The sequence below is a fragment of the Gopherus evgoodei genome, chromosome 5 (genome assembly GCF_007399415.2).
Source record: "Gopherus evgoodei ecotype Sinaloan lineage chromosome 5, rGopEvg1_v1.p, whole genome shotgun sequence".
NCBI classification, from domain to species: Eukaryota; Metazoa; Chordata; order Testudines; family Testudinidae; genus Gopherus; species Gopherus evgoodei.
In genome coordinates, this window is record NC_044326.1 from 136,049,834 (window position 1) to 136,065,598 (window position 15,765).

The following is a 15,765-nucleotide window of genomic DNA, read 5'->3' on the forward strand; positions in this document are numbered from 1 at the left end:
TCCATAGGTTTGATTATATTTTATTCACCCTACAAAATTGTTTTCTTTGGTCTCTTGATGTTCAGTGTTTAGCTGCACTGGTGACTAGTGCATTTTGAATTACTGTATAAATCCTAATTTGTTTTTATTTCCAAGGTGCTGCACATTTTTATTCTTCCTTTAAAAATAATTGCAACCACCAAATGGCTCAGATGTGCCAATTAGGCGTTTTGATACTGTCCTTGCATTCAGAATGATGATCTGCTGCATGAGTTTGTCATTCTGTCTTATGAAACTTGCTTTTAAGGATGGCTGGGTAGCTCCATTGAATTTGCTGTCCACCTCCTGTGGAAGGGTTAAGACCCTTATTGTTCAGGTGAGACGAGACTTACACTTTCAGTGGTTCTTGTAATGCAGCAAATAATTTCAAAGAGAGCAAACTTCAACTACATTCCAAATGAAGACCGCAAAGCTCACAGAATCTGACTGCAAGGCACGGATATGTTGTGTCAACTCAATTGAAATGGTAAAAATATTTTTGGATAAGTGTTAGAAGTGTAATCTAAACACACTGTTAATTGGCTCTTGCAGTTCAGAATTTTACTATAAACTTTTTGTTAAGAATAAGATGCTGTGCAGTGAGGCCACTCTTCCAGGGTGGTACTTCGATAATAAAGCCACATATGGGGGCATGTTTTAGCGCTATCTACAGCAGTAAGTCTACTGGCATTGCAGCTAATATTCAGCAAGGGCTCAAGCCTGGCTCTTTACCACCACCACTACCCAACTCCAAAATCCCTGGCAATAGACTGCAGCAGAACAGTCCCATTGCAAGGGGACCCCATAACTTCCTGCATGCAGAGCTCCAGGAGAGCCATGGAAAGAGCCACTGTTGGTGGACAGGGGAGGTTCGGGAAGTGTGACCATTGGATTTGTTCATACACAGTACAAATCCATTGGTCAGAACCACATGTGGGATGTACAAAGGCCGTGGTCATGACTGCTGGCCATGTGATCAGGGAAACAGCTATTGCATGGATCTGTCTGCTCTATTGGTGCATGATGGGGGAAAGAATTGTTGTCTTCCTCCAGTCTCCCAGCCCTGCTCAAAAACTTTTCTTTGCTTTTTATCACAAGCAACATAATAGCTCAGAGGTTGACTGCTCTGAGAGCAAAAACAGAAATAGACTACCTGAAATGTGACCTTCCACAACCAAGAGAGAGCAATTTTGGTACATTGCATAAACAGAAGTTTCATTGTCTTTAACCAAACTTCTGATGCGTTGGACTTCATTCCTGGTAGGGCTCTGAAGATAAAACAATGTCCTATTACACAGGATAGCTCAGCCCAGCCTGCTCTTGGCTTTTTTTCTTGTGCTTACAAAACTCATCCTCTCTTTGCAGGATGCAAAAGCTAGTGAAACCATCAGCTGATAAAAAATATGTGGATCTCACAGTGTCGTTTGCTCCAGAAACAGATGGAGATGAAGACTTGCCAGGGCCACCAGTGAGATACTACTTCATCCATGAAGACAATTGATGGTAGTGCTACTAAAGTTGCTGTAGGACCATTTGCTTTGAAGGGAGTGTGCTGATTTCGGCTTAAAACAAGTAATACATATTTCTTTGGTGAAGCCTTAATTAAAACAGGGACAGTTGAAGTCGGTGAATTGCACTGAAGAGGTCTGTCAAACTGGATTTACTGTTCACCTGTCCCTATTCTTTGCATACATCTGTCGGTTCGTAAAGAGGATTGGAGGTCTGCTGAAATGGAATGTCATGTATAATGCATACCACAAAGAAGAGATTTATATTAATTTATGGGGTGGGAAGGGGAATGGCGAACTTAGCATCTTATTTCAGTATGCACGATAAACGTTAAATGGAGGGAGAGAGCAAAAATTGAGGAAATTGTTTTATAACATGGTGGTCATTAATAATCCATTTCTTATGACTCTCTTCTAAAATTGGGGTGCCAACCACATAATCTGAGTACTAGGCCAAATTCATCCCAAGTGTAATTCCATTAAAAAAGCAAATGAATTTGCCTCATTTACATTGTTGGTGTTCTCTTCCGAGCCATTGCTATCACTGTATGTTGGAGCAGTTCTTTTAGGTCAGTCTGGATGTGGAAATGCAGGGGGTGGATTCTCAGTGTGTAAATTGTCAGCTCCAGTGAAGTCAACCGAGTGACGACAAGTGAGTTCTGCCCCAGGAGCGCAATTTGGGAACAGTGAAGTACGGCAAAAGCTGAACTCTGTTGGAGAGTTGTGCCCTTATTCTCCCAATTAAGCTCTTCTGCTTGATGAAGAGACAGATGAAGTTGTTAAATTTTCTGCCTCCAAATCAAGAGCACGGTAGCAAATTGTTACCTTTTGAAGGAGGCGGGTCAAGAGAGTATTCTGTGTATTTCATATCAAACATTTGGTTCCTTTTATCTCCTCTTGATGCCATAACTGTAGAAGGAAGCTTTATATAGCATAATCTGTCTCTACAACACAAATCTGAGTTAATCTGAAAATTTGAGTTTATATTTGCTTCAATCTATAATTTAGGCATCTAAAGTCTGATAGATCCATTTAATTCAGTAATAATCAGGAAATCATTTTGGCTATGGCAGTTAGTAGAAAATGCTGGTGCAGTACGACAGCTTCTGTGAGTTTCCCTGATTATGGAAAAACTAAAGCAAGTGAGATGGGAAAAAAAATCGCATCTACTAACGTTGCCCTGAATATTATTCTTTTTCCTTTGGAAATAGTTTGTATTTACTGTATCTCCTGCATATGATGCAAAACTTGTTAACCACTATAAAATCAGTAATGTCAATATATGATTCAGTTTATTAACCTTTAGGGATCTTTTGGAGCCTAAAATATTGGATAATTGTGCTTGTTCTCATCTCCCCTTTCCTCCCAATTTGTTTATTCAAGAACAAAATATCCAGATGGTTGGGCATTTGGACACCAGATATGTATTGAATTTACAAGCTGGAATCCATTAAAATTATTCCAATATTTGGGAATAAGTCTTAAATGTAGTACCTCTTTTGTAAGGTGTATATATTTTTTACTCTCAACATAGTTTATAGATATTTTATAGTTTTAACAGATTTGGTTTGAAACCCAGCTGGTTTATTTAACTTTTTTTTTTTTTAACAACGTCTCTTTAAAAAAACAACAACAAACATTCTGTAAAACAGGCAAAGAGAAGGCATTCTTAGAGATGGCAAAGTGCATAATAATTGACATTGGGCAAAAGGCAAACAGGGAAGACTATTTGAGAGTAAATATCTGCTTTTGAGTACTGACTGAAATGTGTGTTCCCCCCGGCAATAGCAGGGAGTGTAAATCCCAAATGAAATCTGTGATATGGGCTTTACTTTTTATTTAAATATTTGGGGCAAACGTAAAGCACTGTGAACTCTAAAAGTCAGGAGCTGGGAAACAATAAAATGTAATTTGAGTAACTAACCTCTTTGTTTGTTTACTCAACATGAAAATGGAGTCTGGTATATTAGCTGGATGTTAATAGCACACAGAACAGTTTTGAAAATAAGGAGTCTATACAAGTACTGGGTGCTATCCTGACTTACATCTGATGGTCTCTTCAGGGTTAAAGGTCAATATTCAAATATAACATACTGAATGGCCTTTGTTAACAGCTTCTCACTTCCTGACCGTATGTAGTTACATGCAGTGTTGGCACTTGAAAACACTCGTGCGCTTTTGTGAACTCTAAATATACAGGTGGCAGGAATTGGGGGCCAAAATTAGCAAAACACTGATGCATCTCCACGTCTCACAAACAGTGGGTGCCCTTTGGATGCCCATTCTGTGGATGATTTCTGCCTAGCTGAACCGATGTATTTCGAGTAGTACACCTCTACCTCGATATAATGCGGCCCTCGGGTGCCAAAAAATCTTACCCCGTTATAGGTGAAACTGTTATATTGAACTTGCTTTGATCCACCGGAGTGCGCAGCTGCGTTATATCCAAATTCGTGTTATATTGGGTGGCGTTATATCGAGATAGCGGTGTATATATACTAGGTCATTGCGCATTCTCCGTTTGATATGTATTTCTCTGGATTTGTCTGAACAGAGGTTGATGTGCAAGTTTTTATGAACAAATGTAAAGCGAACTTAATATGACAGAGAGAGATGTTGCCCCACCTGCCAGTAAGAATTGCTCTTCATCTTTTTTCACATTAAAAATAACCTGAACTACTGACAAAGCGAATGAACATATTTTTAAATGGAGATGTCTACAGTGACATAATAGTTGCCAGGTGTGCACTGATTCCAATCGATGATAGGTTAAACACGAGCCCTAATGACAACATGAACTATGCTACTGCTAATCACTTTAGCAAAACCACAGTTTGCACATGGAAAGTACAAGACACACGTGTAGTGAAGGAGAATAAAAATTCCCAATTATTTCAATTCACAGCGATGTTCAAATTGCAATTTTGGATATTGCAATCTTCTGCTAAGTGATGCTGCTCAGACAGATTACTTCAGCAGAATGGTCCTCCTGTGTATGTACTGAAATAATCTGAAATGCTATTTTGTAAACATGAAGTTGCTCTCTAATACATTGGGAAAAACCACTGTTCAGCAAAAAGGATCCAGCAATGTACAGTGTGAAAAGCAGTGTGCTCTCCCTTATTTCTCTATTTGAATAAGACTGAAGAGGTGGTGAGAAAAGCACCTACAAGAGAGAGAGATTATTTCTGCCATATTGAGGGCATCCATCCTCCTCTTTTTACTCATTTCGCAGCCTAGGGCTGCTACTGAGCTGCAATTAGATGCTCACATAGCAGCAGTGAGCTCTGAGCTACGTCTGGCTAGGCAGTTGTTACCATTTCTTGCAGAGTTAGGCAGTGCTTACAGAAGCACGGTCAGTCACCTCAAGATTTTGCTCTACAGAACGTTATCCCTTCAGTCGATTTGGAACTCGAAGCTGGTGCACAGTGTACCAACTTCAACTTAAGTGGAGAAATTTCACTGATTACCCGTTGATTTCCAAGTGGAGCTTATGGTGTTTAGTTCTGAACTATAAAGCTCTAAATGGACTGGAAGTTACCTAGGTGAGGGACTGCTTTTCTCCCCGATACAGTGCTGCTGCAGTTGCTATCTACTGCTCAAGCTTTACCTACTCAATTAATACAAGTGGGGTTTCAGTGCTAAAGGAAGCAAATCCTTTGGGAGGGCCTCTGAACTTCAGAATTAATTTTCCTCTTTATTGGGCCACAGTATCCCAAGCCTAGACTTTATGGGGCTCTCTGAAGATCATTTCTTTTGGCAGGGTATAGGGAGGGAAGGTGCACTGATTAAGAGCTAGAGCTGAAATGGGTTCCCCCCTGTTCCTGTTTTTGAGGAACATAAGATCGGCCATACTGGGTCAGACCAAAGGTCCATCTAGCCCAGTATCCTGTGTTCTGACAGTGGTCAATGCCAGGTGCTCCAGAGGGAATGAACGGAACAGGTAATCATCAAGTGATCCATTCCCAGCTTCTGGCAAACAGGCTAGGGACACCATCCCTGCCCATCCTGGCTAATAGCCATTAATGGACCTATCTTTCATCAATTTATCTAGTTCTTTTTGGAACCCTGTTATAGTCTTGGCCTTCACAACATCCTCTGGCAAGGAGTTCCACAGGTTGGCTGTGCATTGTGTGTGAAAAATACTTCCTTTTGTTTTAAATCTGCCTATTTCATTTGGTGACACCCTCCCCCCCCAGTGATTTACCTAGCTGCCTAAATTTGGCTTCCAGGACCTCTTTCCTATCCTTCCATATGTCATTGGTACCTACATGTACCACAAACACTGGCTCCTCCACAGCACTACACATAAGTCTTATCTCGATGTCTTGAGAGATCCGCAACCTTCACACCAGGCAGGCAAGTCACCATGTGGTTCTGCCAGTCATTGCAAACCCAGCTATCTGTGTTGAATGATTGAATCCTCCATAACTATTACCTATCTCTTCCTAATAACTGGAGTTCCCTCCCCCCGAGAAGTAACTTCAGTGCGAGAGGACACCACAACATCATTTGGAAGGGGGGTCCCAACTATGGGATCATTTCCCTCTGCTCCAGTAGGATGGTCTCCTTCCCTGAGACTTTCATCCTCAACAGCACAGAGGCTGTCAGATGGGGTGCGATCATTCTACTGTGTCCCGGAAAGTCTCATAAGGCTGCTGAGACAAATGTGCTTAGAGCCATGGAGATGGACTTTGTTTTGACCAACTGGAAGCCTTGGGAAACAGATATCCAGTTTAATGTGCCGTAATTTATTCCACCAGCTTCTGAGATTTGTTGATACAAGGTGAGACTGTACTACTAAATTTAGCTCACAGGGATTTTGGGGGCTAGAATGTGACTTTTTTCCCCTAAGAAAACGTCCATCCTTCCTACATTTTCCACTTCAAAGGGGTTGATTTGCACGTTGTCTGTCAGCTGCTTGTCTCTTCACTCTTTCTTTCATCTCTTTGCCACGAGTTTCTGAAAGAATGGGAAAAACACTTGTTAACACTAGAGAGTGAAAGTGTCATGGCACAGCCATTCCAACTTCAGCAGCTTCCCAGCAGAGCTTCCACTCTCAACTCTCTCTCTGCTTATTTGCCTTATTTATATTGTAGGTAGCATCTACAACCTCCATTGGGATAGGCACTGTGCACGTACGTAGATACTTGTTTCATTTTCCATACTAATTTGCCATAAACACTCCATTCCTTCTGTGTTGGGCTAGCCCTGACTCCTCAAGACAATAGGAGAAGCTGGCGGGAGATGATTTAAATATTCAAGCTGTTAAATTATAGTGGTGGGAGAAGTGCACTTCCAACTCAAGGGCTGCCCTAGCCAGCAGTAGCAGAACTGCCCTTTGTCTACTCTGTCCACCATGATCAGAGGCCCTTTCACATTGTCTACTGTAAGTGTTGTTCCTAGGTCAGTAAGAGCACCTTCGATTATTGCAGCAGTTTTTAAAACTGTTGCTTTTCACCATTTTTTTCTTTCAATTTCTCTGAAAGTCCTTGAGTCATTTTCTCAGAACTGCACGGTCTGGATTCCTCCCTCTGCAGAGGAATCAACTGGGTTACTTTAATATATGGAAGCATTTCTCTTGGCTCTAGGTTTTCATAAAGTTTATTCTTACAAAATCTAAGTTTGGGGGCAAATTTGAAGTCAGTGTCCTTCAGCATAAGCAAGGTAAGTGGCCAACGGAGGTGGCTTGTAGCGAATATTCATACTGAAGCACCTAAAGGCCCCAGTTGTGACTGGGGCCCTAATGTACCAGGTGCTGTACAAAGAGAGCTCCAGGCCCTGAAGAACATCAATCTCATGCCATAAAGAGGATGACAATACAACATGGAAGCAAATCTGGTGAAGTGGCAGAGGTTTGTTAATTCAAGGTGGTGGTGTTTTTTTTTAATGGGTTAGAGGAAGAGAATTGGAGGAGTGGAAGAGTCACAGCTTGTCACCTGCCTGGACATGATCAGAATGGCGGCTTTTGGAGGCATCATTGCGAACGTGAGGTTTAAAGAGGATGTAGGGTTAGGAACTGTTCAGGTTTTCAGAGTTTGTACAAGGGGCAATGTGGGGGAGAAAAGGAAGGAGCGAAGGCCAGGGGCTGACATTGTGATTGGTTACTAGAGCAGCTGGGGAGGGTGGGACTAGGTAAGAAAGATAAAGACAAGAAGCTTATGCACTTATGAGGCAGTGAAGGAGGGAGTTAGCTGAGGGACGCCGAGGGGTTGACGTGGTCAGAGCACAATCCAGGAGAGTTTTAGCAGCATTCTGAATGGAACTTAGAGAGCAAGGCTGCAAGTCAGAGAGGTAAATTAAGGGCTTGGCTGAGCTTTTCCATACAGACGGACTGATGAATGGCTAGATGTTAGAGACCTGTAAGAAAAAGCAGCAAGACTGAAAAATATGAATATGTAAAGAGACAAAAGGTGGTGACCATATCTACCTTCTCCCTGAGCCTGGGCCCAGCCAGGCAAAGCCACTCAAAGCTGCCATTTGTGCCAGTGCAAATTATGGCTTTACTTGTACCAGGGCTTTGCACAGGTGCAGCTCAGGAGTAGCAGCGGTGATTGGCAGGGCTGAAGACAAGTTTCCTAGCCCAGCTGGCAGCAGCACAGTTTCTATGTGCCACTTTCATGTGATCACGTGTAAGGACAGTGGGGCAGGACAGTGTACATAGTCCATGCAGTCCTTGGCCTCGCTGAGACTGCCAACAAGTGTCAGCATCAACTGAGGCTTGTACTCCACAGAAATGGACAGACCACACCAATTCATTTAACATAGGCGCTGGACGGGTCAGTCACTGCAGTCATCTGGGTTGAACCAATAAGCTGGAGGCAAAAACCTGTCTTCCATCTCTAATCCCTCCCCCTGTTCACTGACAATATCTGCTTGCATCTACCCACCACCCTGAGAAGTCCTTGTCGGGGAGAAGCAATGCTGCTTTTGATAGTAGGGTGTGCAGACTGATAGATCAGGAGAGAGGCTCTGAATGCTGCTGTATCCCCCCACTGCACATGACACTTCCCTCCCCAAAAAACTCACTTTCCCATTTTCAAACCTAACTTTCAAAGAAACAGAAGGCCCGCAAAGCTGTGCTGTCCTCACCATGCACGTATCTGGCTACAGGATACTGCTGAAGCAGTGCTGTTTCTTTCTCAGGCATAGGGCTCCGGGGAGGCTTGGCTCTGGGCTGAGAGACAATCACCGGGTGTATGTCTCTTGGGGCATGGTCTAAAGAAAGTTCAGCTGCAGAAAACGGACAGAAGATTTAATGTTCCCCTGTGTGTGAGAGCAGTCTCCTGAAGAACCTAGCCCCATTTATTAAGAATAAGGATATGTCTACACAGCAAAGAAAAACCAGCGACTAGCTGATGCCAGCTGGTTCGGGCTGTGGCCCTGTTTCATTGCTGTGTAGACTTCTGGGCTTAGGCTGGAGCCCAAGCTCTGAGACCCTCCCAGCTCTGCTGAATTAATAGGTGGCTTATTTCAGTTGTTTTGAAATTAGAGTGATCCATTTATTTGATAGAATTCACCCCTCCTCTGTTTGTAACGTGAGATGTTTTTGTTCAAAATAGTCAATCCATGTTTTATGCCCACATGCTTGCAAATGAGTTACTGCCAGTATAGACACCTTGCAGTTAACACAGTTTAAGAGCTGGAATTCAGAAACTGTGCTTACATGTAGAAACAAGCTGCATACCCAATTTGTTGTCATACGTGTGTGTAACAAATGGCTTCAGGCTCCCTTGGGTTTGATTCACAAAGTAATCAATGACATCATGAAGGCTCTGGCGTATAACCTAGGTGACAAAAAGGGGTGTGAGAAGTTACTGTGAACTATGTTTTCAGTCAGCAATGTGCTAGCAGGTACGTACCTAAAGATATTGTCAAGTGGCTGAAACTGGATTCACCCTCAATGCACTGTTTCAAGGGCCACCTACTATAAGGGCAGTGAAAACAGGAGCTTCCCAGAGCACCCAAATACAAGGGCAAAATACGTGCTGAAAATCAGCATTGCATGTTAGGCACATTGTAGGAGGGGGCTTATGCATGGCACTGATGGGTATGCACTGCAGGCTTGGGCCTTGAACAAGGCTGCAGTTTGGGCTTCCTTTCCAGAAACCCCTCCTTCCATCTTTCTCTCCTGCAAAGTACAGCTCCAGCTAGGCAAAGGAAACAAAGCACAGTGCTAGTACAACACAGCGTGGGTTCCTCCCTTGTTCCCAAAGTAAAGAATAGGCTGAGACGTGACACACACCACTAAAAAACACTTGTCTCTTGAGGTTCTGCCCCTCTTCAGCTCAAAGCTTATCTAGACAGGCTATCAGATCCTACAGTGGGAATTTAGGTTGAGTGAGGACTCCTAGGTTTGGCCTTGGATTTTAATCTTCTTGTGGGAGAGGGAGAAAATGAGCTGAAATGTTTTAATAAAATGGCTCCACAGGATATTCCACCACCCCTATCATGGCACAGCTTCATTTTAGGATCATCATCAAAGGCAGATGTTTGACTAGCAGGAGGAGATGCTAATACCTGAGAGATGCTTCCAGGACAACAGGGGAGTGGAGAGCTGGCCTGACATTTTTGGGGGTCCAATGCCAAGTACACCATGTGCTCCCTTTCCAGATTTACCCCCTTTAAGGGCCAAGTTCCTCTAGGTTTGCACACCTATGACAGCCTTGTCTGTGATCCCTGGAAGCTGCTGCAACCTCTACCATTGTCAGTTTGTGAGGCTCCATGGCTTTACTATTTGTCTGGTGTTTCACAGTGCTTTTTATCAGTTGATCTCAAAGTGCTTTACATAGGAGATCATACTCAGTATCTCCATTTTACAGATGAGGAAACTGAGGCAGAAAGTGATCTAGCAGGCCTCTGGCAGAGCCAGGAATACAGCCTAGGTCTTCTGGGTCCTAGTCCAGTGCCCTCTCCACTAGGCAACATTGCCTCTCATTTGGTCTTTTGTTTTAATTCAGCTTTTTAAACCAATTTCTGTATGTAATGTTTGGGCTCTGCTTCTGAGCACTTATAGCAACCCATTGAACTAGTACCAGTTTGTTTAACCAGCTTTGGTTTAGTCCGTTTCCTCTCTCCTTTCTGTACTAGGTCAATAACATTTCTATATGAGCTAACAGTGCCCACATCCAATTCCAGTTAGTCGGGGGCTATTCGGTGGCAGATGCCTCAGAGAAAAGGAAACTTCTTGTAGATTTCAGGAGACTGAGTTGAACGGTGTGGTGTGGTAACACCCTTAAGAACTCAGTCAAGGGCCACAGAGGTTACAATTTCCTACTTTGAGCAGTTCCACAAGGAAGCTGGCAAGGGCCAGTATGGGCACAGAGATCTAACCAACCTGCAAATCCAAATGAAACCTTAAAAGTTATCCTGTAGTGCCACGGTAATTTTGGGCGAGCAGTTTGATTTCTCAAGTTTCAATTTCTAAATTGTGATGGAAGACCAGGCATTTCAGAACTATATAGAAGAAAAGTGTGAGCCACCTGGGAGAAAGTTGCACTGATTTAATTTAAGGTGTGAATTTCAATACATCTAGTTATACTGGTAAAAAAAACCAACCAAACAAAAAGCTGTATGGACACTTATTTCTGTATAAACCAGGGTAATTTCAGTTTAGCTTAAACCTGTTCTTAATTCTGCGTGTAAACAAGTTCAGATACGAGTTCAGTTTCCAGGCTGGTCACAGACATAGAATTAACTTCTCAATGGTATAACATGATCCAATGCTGGAGTTAAAGCTAGACAAATTCAGAGAGCAAATAAAGCATCCATTTTTAACTGAGTAATTAACCACTGGAAAAAATTACCAAGAGTCGTGGTAGATTCTCTATCACTGACCATTTTAAAATCAAGATGGGATGTTTCTTCAAAAGCTCTGCTCTAGGAATTATTTTGGAGAAGTTCTTTGGCCTGTGCTACACAGATCAGCCTAGATGGCTGTCCCTGCTGGCCTTGGAATCCCTGCTTTTTTTGTTCTACTTTTCCTACTCTTTCCAACTTTCTAACATAGGCCCAATACATGGTTTTTTATCTCCAACAAGGAAACACCCACTTACTGGTCTTGACAGTTCAATTGTGTAACCTTTGCCCATGTTCATCACTCGGTAGTGCTTTATGCATGGACCACTGACACAAAAAGAAAATACAGTATTAATACACTGCTGTTCATAAAATACAGTGTAAATGAAAATGAATGGGGATGGCTGCAGGTTTCCTGTCTTTTATTTAAGATGTTCATTTGATGGAAGGTTTCAATACACTAATGTTGTTAATCTCTTTTTGGAACAGTTCATTTAAAGGTGACCAGTAAGGGGGAAAAAATGGTTTGTTTGCCTTTTTGCTGCTTTGTGATGCATCAAGAAGCTGGAAAGGTATTTTTAGGTCTTTATTTTACTTTAGAAATACCAGGAATAGCCAGTTTTGTCTTCCCAGGTTTTGCTTGAGGATGCTGGAAACAGCAGCAGGGCCTAGGAGTGTGGGGTCTCTGGGAATTGTTTTCTGGTTCTAGGTGAAAATCTCATAGAAAGAATGCCAGAAACTTTAGTGACTTTAGATTTCAGACTCAGACAGTTACAGAAATGTTCTACATTGTGTTTCAAAACAGCACAGGAATTCCCTAGACCGCGGCAGAGGGGACCCTTCTGTGCGCCCAGCTGCCAAAACCCTCTGTGTCATGGACCATCCCAATCTTCAACCACTGGCACCACAGGGACTGCAAAAGTATGTGTGTGTATGGAGGTGGGAAGCACCCAAACAGGCCAAATTTGAATGATGATGTAACCCCATGCACCAGGTCACAACACCCCTCACTCGAATTTGACCTACCTGCCCCTCCGTCATGCCAATGGGGAAGGGCTCTGTCATTGTCACTCAGCTTCAGACAGGGGACAAAGTGGGGGTGAGGGATTGGGTCCCCTGTCTCTATTGTGCCGAGTTCAGACTCTCAAATGTGGAGGCACATGGTTCCCACCCACCTCCATTTAAAAATGGTAGCAACGGCCATTTGCCCTTCCCCCTCAGTCTCCAGTGCCCATGTCACCAACCCAAACCCTCCTGGGGACTTCTGTCTGCGTTGGGGTCCTACCTGAAAGTCTGGTCCCCCTAGGGAAGGAGGCAGAAAAGGTAGTCCTTGAGGTGAGTGAGGCCAGGAAGAGGAGAGCCCAAGTGTGTTTGCTACCTACAGCCCCAGAACTTCGTTTTGGGTCTCAGCTGCCTCTGGTTTTGAAGCTCTCCAAACACTGAAATGTAACAAGTTTTGTGTGGTTTGATGCTGAGTTCAATTTTATTAGCTTTAACTCTGATCATTTGTTCTAGTGTTAGAAATGGCTCCAGTGTGTACACATGTTTTTTGGTGCTTACTCTAGGGTTTGAAAGTCTAATATTCCATGATGTAGGAGACATTTCAAGGACCAGGCTCATGCCCTCTGCCTCATCAGGCCAGCATGCTTTGGCTGATTTGTATCTCATTTGTCAATGTATCAATCCTCTCTTTCTCTGTAAGCCAATCACACTGTTCCTTGAGCCCATGCTCAGTGCCTGATTTACCTTCTCCCAATTATTCTCACAATACAGGACAGATTTCACAAGCAGTCCCTGGGAATTCTACATTAGGCATCATAATACAGTACATGTCAATTAGCAGTTAGATTATATCTTGTGGATTCAACTTACTCTATCACCTGTCTGATAGTGACTGAGTAGTTCTTACTGTCACTACCAGGCCGCAGGATCAGGTTCCCCCAAGAAGGATTCTTCTCTAACATCTCAATCGCTTTCTGCCGTGACACTGCATAGAAGCACCTGCAAAGAAGGGAGGAGAGAGGCAGCATGAACACACTGAGTTCCACTAGCAGAAGCCGATCATTCTATGGGCAGGTAGCATGAGTCTGGATGAGGACTAGATCTGCCTATTTGTAGCGTATCCTGTACCTTAAGTATCCGGGGCTACCGTTTGCCTTTGTTGCTCCAAGAAGTCTCACACCTGAAAGGGTCATTCTATAGAGTGATGCCACCATGTTAGCCAGTCGGCAGAACTCCAGATAGCCATGATTCATCCCTTTCAGTGTTTCAGAGTGGTAGCTGTGTTAGTCATGGGGCACAGCTCAGATGGCAGGCGGTGTAACCAACAAGGCTTAATACCCAAAGCAAAGTGAGTAATGTAAACTGACCCATTTTGCTCACCTTAGATGGAATACTTTGAATATCCATCACCAGCAAATATATTACCTAGTACAGTATAATTTTCCTAGAAAGACAAACATATGTGACAGTCTAAGGCATGGTTGAAAAAGCTTCCAGGAAAGCAGCATATGGTCCATTTGAACTTTCTCAAAACAAAACACACTGAAACAGCAAGGACAAAAATCTCTGGCGAGTGAAGAGACACAGGATGAGGGCAGTGTCCTTTCTGAAATGCTGCTACAGTAACTGGAAGTATCAGGAGTGACGGGGCTGAAATGCCAATATTCTGTAGTGTTGAAGAGTAATCTATGTGATTACTGAATTACAGAGATGAGTCTGAACCAAAGAACCCAAATTCTGTGCACTGAAACCCACAGCTGAATCTAGAGCTAAACTTTGCAAATGATCCCTATCTCTACAATTGGCTAAAACAAAATCTCAGATCCAAACAGCCCTGCCTGAATTTTGATGTGTTCAGAATCCAGATCCTTTGGCCCATCACTATGGAAGAACCTGCAGTCTATCATGGCTCCTATTGTTTATCAGAGATTTTTTTGAAGATAATGATGTGCTAGTTCCTGAAACCAAGAATGCACCCATCAAATACACATATACATACGCTACAAGGAAACAAGCTAGCAACAGTTGCTCGCAGACCTCTGGCACCCTCTTCTTTTTATGTAATAGGTATTTTCAAGCACTGGCTCAATAAACCAAAAGGGACAAGTGTAGTGCAATGTTCAATGAAAGGACAAATACATAAAATTCCATGCTACTCATGACAAAGTCAAATGTAGGCCCCTGAATGAATAATGATTAAGGCTGCAAGTCTGTCATGGAAGTCACGGCTTCTGAGACTCTGGGACCTCCATGATTCTGCAGCTGCTGGTGTGGCTGGCCTGGGGGCTGCCAACTGCTGCTGGGGCAGTCTTAGGCCACCGTGCCCCTCCCACACAGCAGCAGCAGGAGTTTGGGAATGGGAGGGGGTTCAGGGCTGAGGCAGGGAGTGGGGTGTGGGAGGGGGTGAGGGCTCTGGACGGTGCTCACCTCAGGGAGGGGAAGGGGGTCCCCGGAAATGGCAACATGTCCCTCCCTCAGCTCCTAGGTGAAGGCATGGCTAAGCGGCTCTGTGCGCTGCCTCCGCCTGCTGGCAGCGCTCCCGCAGCTCCCATTGGCCATGGTTTCTGGCCAATGGGAGCTCCGGAGTGGGCGCTCAGGGTGGGGGCAGCATGCAGAGACCCTTGGCTGCAACTCTGCCTAGGGGCTGCAGGGACATGCCTGCCACTTCTGGGAGCTGCGCAGAGCTGGGTAGGAAGCCTGCCAGCCCTCCCCTAGCCCCCCAGCACCTGCGGGGGTGCCAGGCTGTGGGCTGCCCCCCGCACCAGCAGGGGTCCTGGGCCACTTCCCCCAGAGTACCCACAGTGCCCCTGGGCCACTCCCTGCCCCAGGCACCCAAGATTTAGTCAGGGGTATATAGTACAAGTCAAGGACTGGTTACAGACTATGAATTTTTGTTTATTGCCAGTGACCTGTCCATGACTTTTATTAAAAATACCTGTGACTAAAATGTAGTCTTAATAATGATTGATATAAATAAATGGTTTTGTTTGTAAGAACAGTGTAGTGAGGGGGCCCCGCTCTCCCGCGCTCCTGAGGAGAAGAGGCCAGAAAGGGTGCAGCCATGGGCGGAGCCCCTTCCGCCTGTCCCCCCCCCCCCCCGGAAGTCAAGGGGCAGGACAGGAAGTACAAAAGCCCGGCCCCAGGGCTCAGTTAGAGGGAGGCGGCCAGAGAGAGCAGATGATAGGGCCCGAGCTCCTGCTGGGCCCGGCCTATCCCACCCGGTACCCGGAGGGGTACTGGCCTGACCTCCCCTGGGGCCAGCACTCAGAGGAGCTGACTGAGTGGTCTGACGCTCGGCCTGTGGAGGAGTGGACTGGACCTCCCGATGCCCGGTACCCCGAGGAGTGGACTGGACTTCCCGACGGTGGACACCCTGAGGAACCCATGGTCTGGGACGCCCTGGACGACGCTGGCAGAGGGCAGGTACCCAGCGAGGGGG

At 44.5% G+C, this 15,765-nt stretch overlaps 2 protein-coding genes across 9 annotated transcripts in view; one reads left to right on the plus strand and one right to left on the minus strand.

Annotated features, from left to right (window-relative positions):
• Window positions 1-3,449, plus strand: part of UBA6 (ubiquitin like modifier activating enzyme 6) — a 48,290-nt gene extending 44,841 nt beyond the window's left edge. For 3 of the 4 annotated variants that reach the window (XM_030565366.1, XM_030565367.1, XM_030565368.1), the window contains exon 34: window positions 1,384-3,449. In XM_030565366.1, coding sequence (XP_030421226.1) covers window positions 1,384-1,519 — 136 coding nt within the window. In that variant the 3' untranslated portion in view covers window positions 1,520-3,449. The other variant, XM_030565370.1, reaches the window with a different exon arrangement.
• Window positions 3,450-5,864: 2,415 nt separating this feature from the next.
• STAP1 (signal transducing adaptor family member 1) overlaps window positions 5,865-15,765 on the minus strand; it is a 38,833-nt gene continuing 28,932 nt past the window's right edge. For 2 of the 5 annotated variants that reach the window (XM_030565375.1, XM_030565373.1), the window contains exons 7-11: window positions 13,197-13,325; window positions 11,582-11,651; window positions 9,193-9,313; window positions 8,619-8,759; window positions 5,865-6,488 (exon numbers count right to left, since the gene is read on the minus strand). In XM_030565375.1, the coding sequence (XP_030421235.1) occupies window positions 6,412-6,488; window positions 8,619-8,759; window positions 9,193-9,313; window positions 11,582-11,651; window positions 13,197-13,325 (538 nt within the window). In that variant the 3' untranslated portion in view covers window positions 5,865-6,411. The remainder of the gene's footprint in view (window positions 6,489-8,618; window positions 8,760-9,192; window positions 9,314-11,581; window positions 11,652-13,196; window positions 13,326-15,765) is intronic. The other 3 variants (XM_030565374.1, XM_030565376.1, XM_030565377.1) reach the window with 3 other exon arrangements.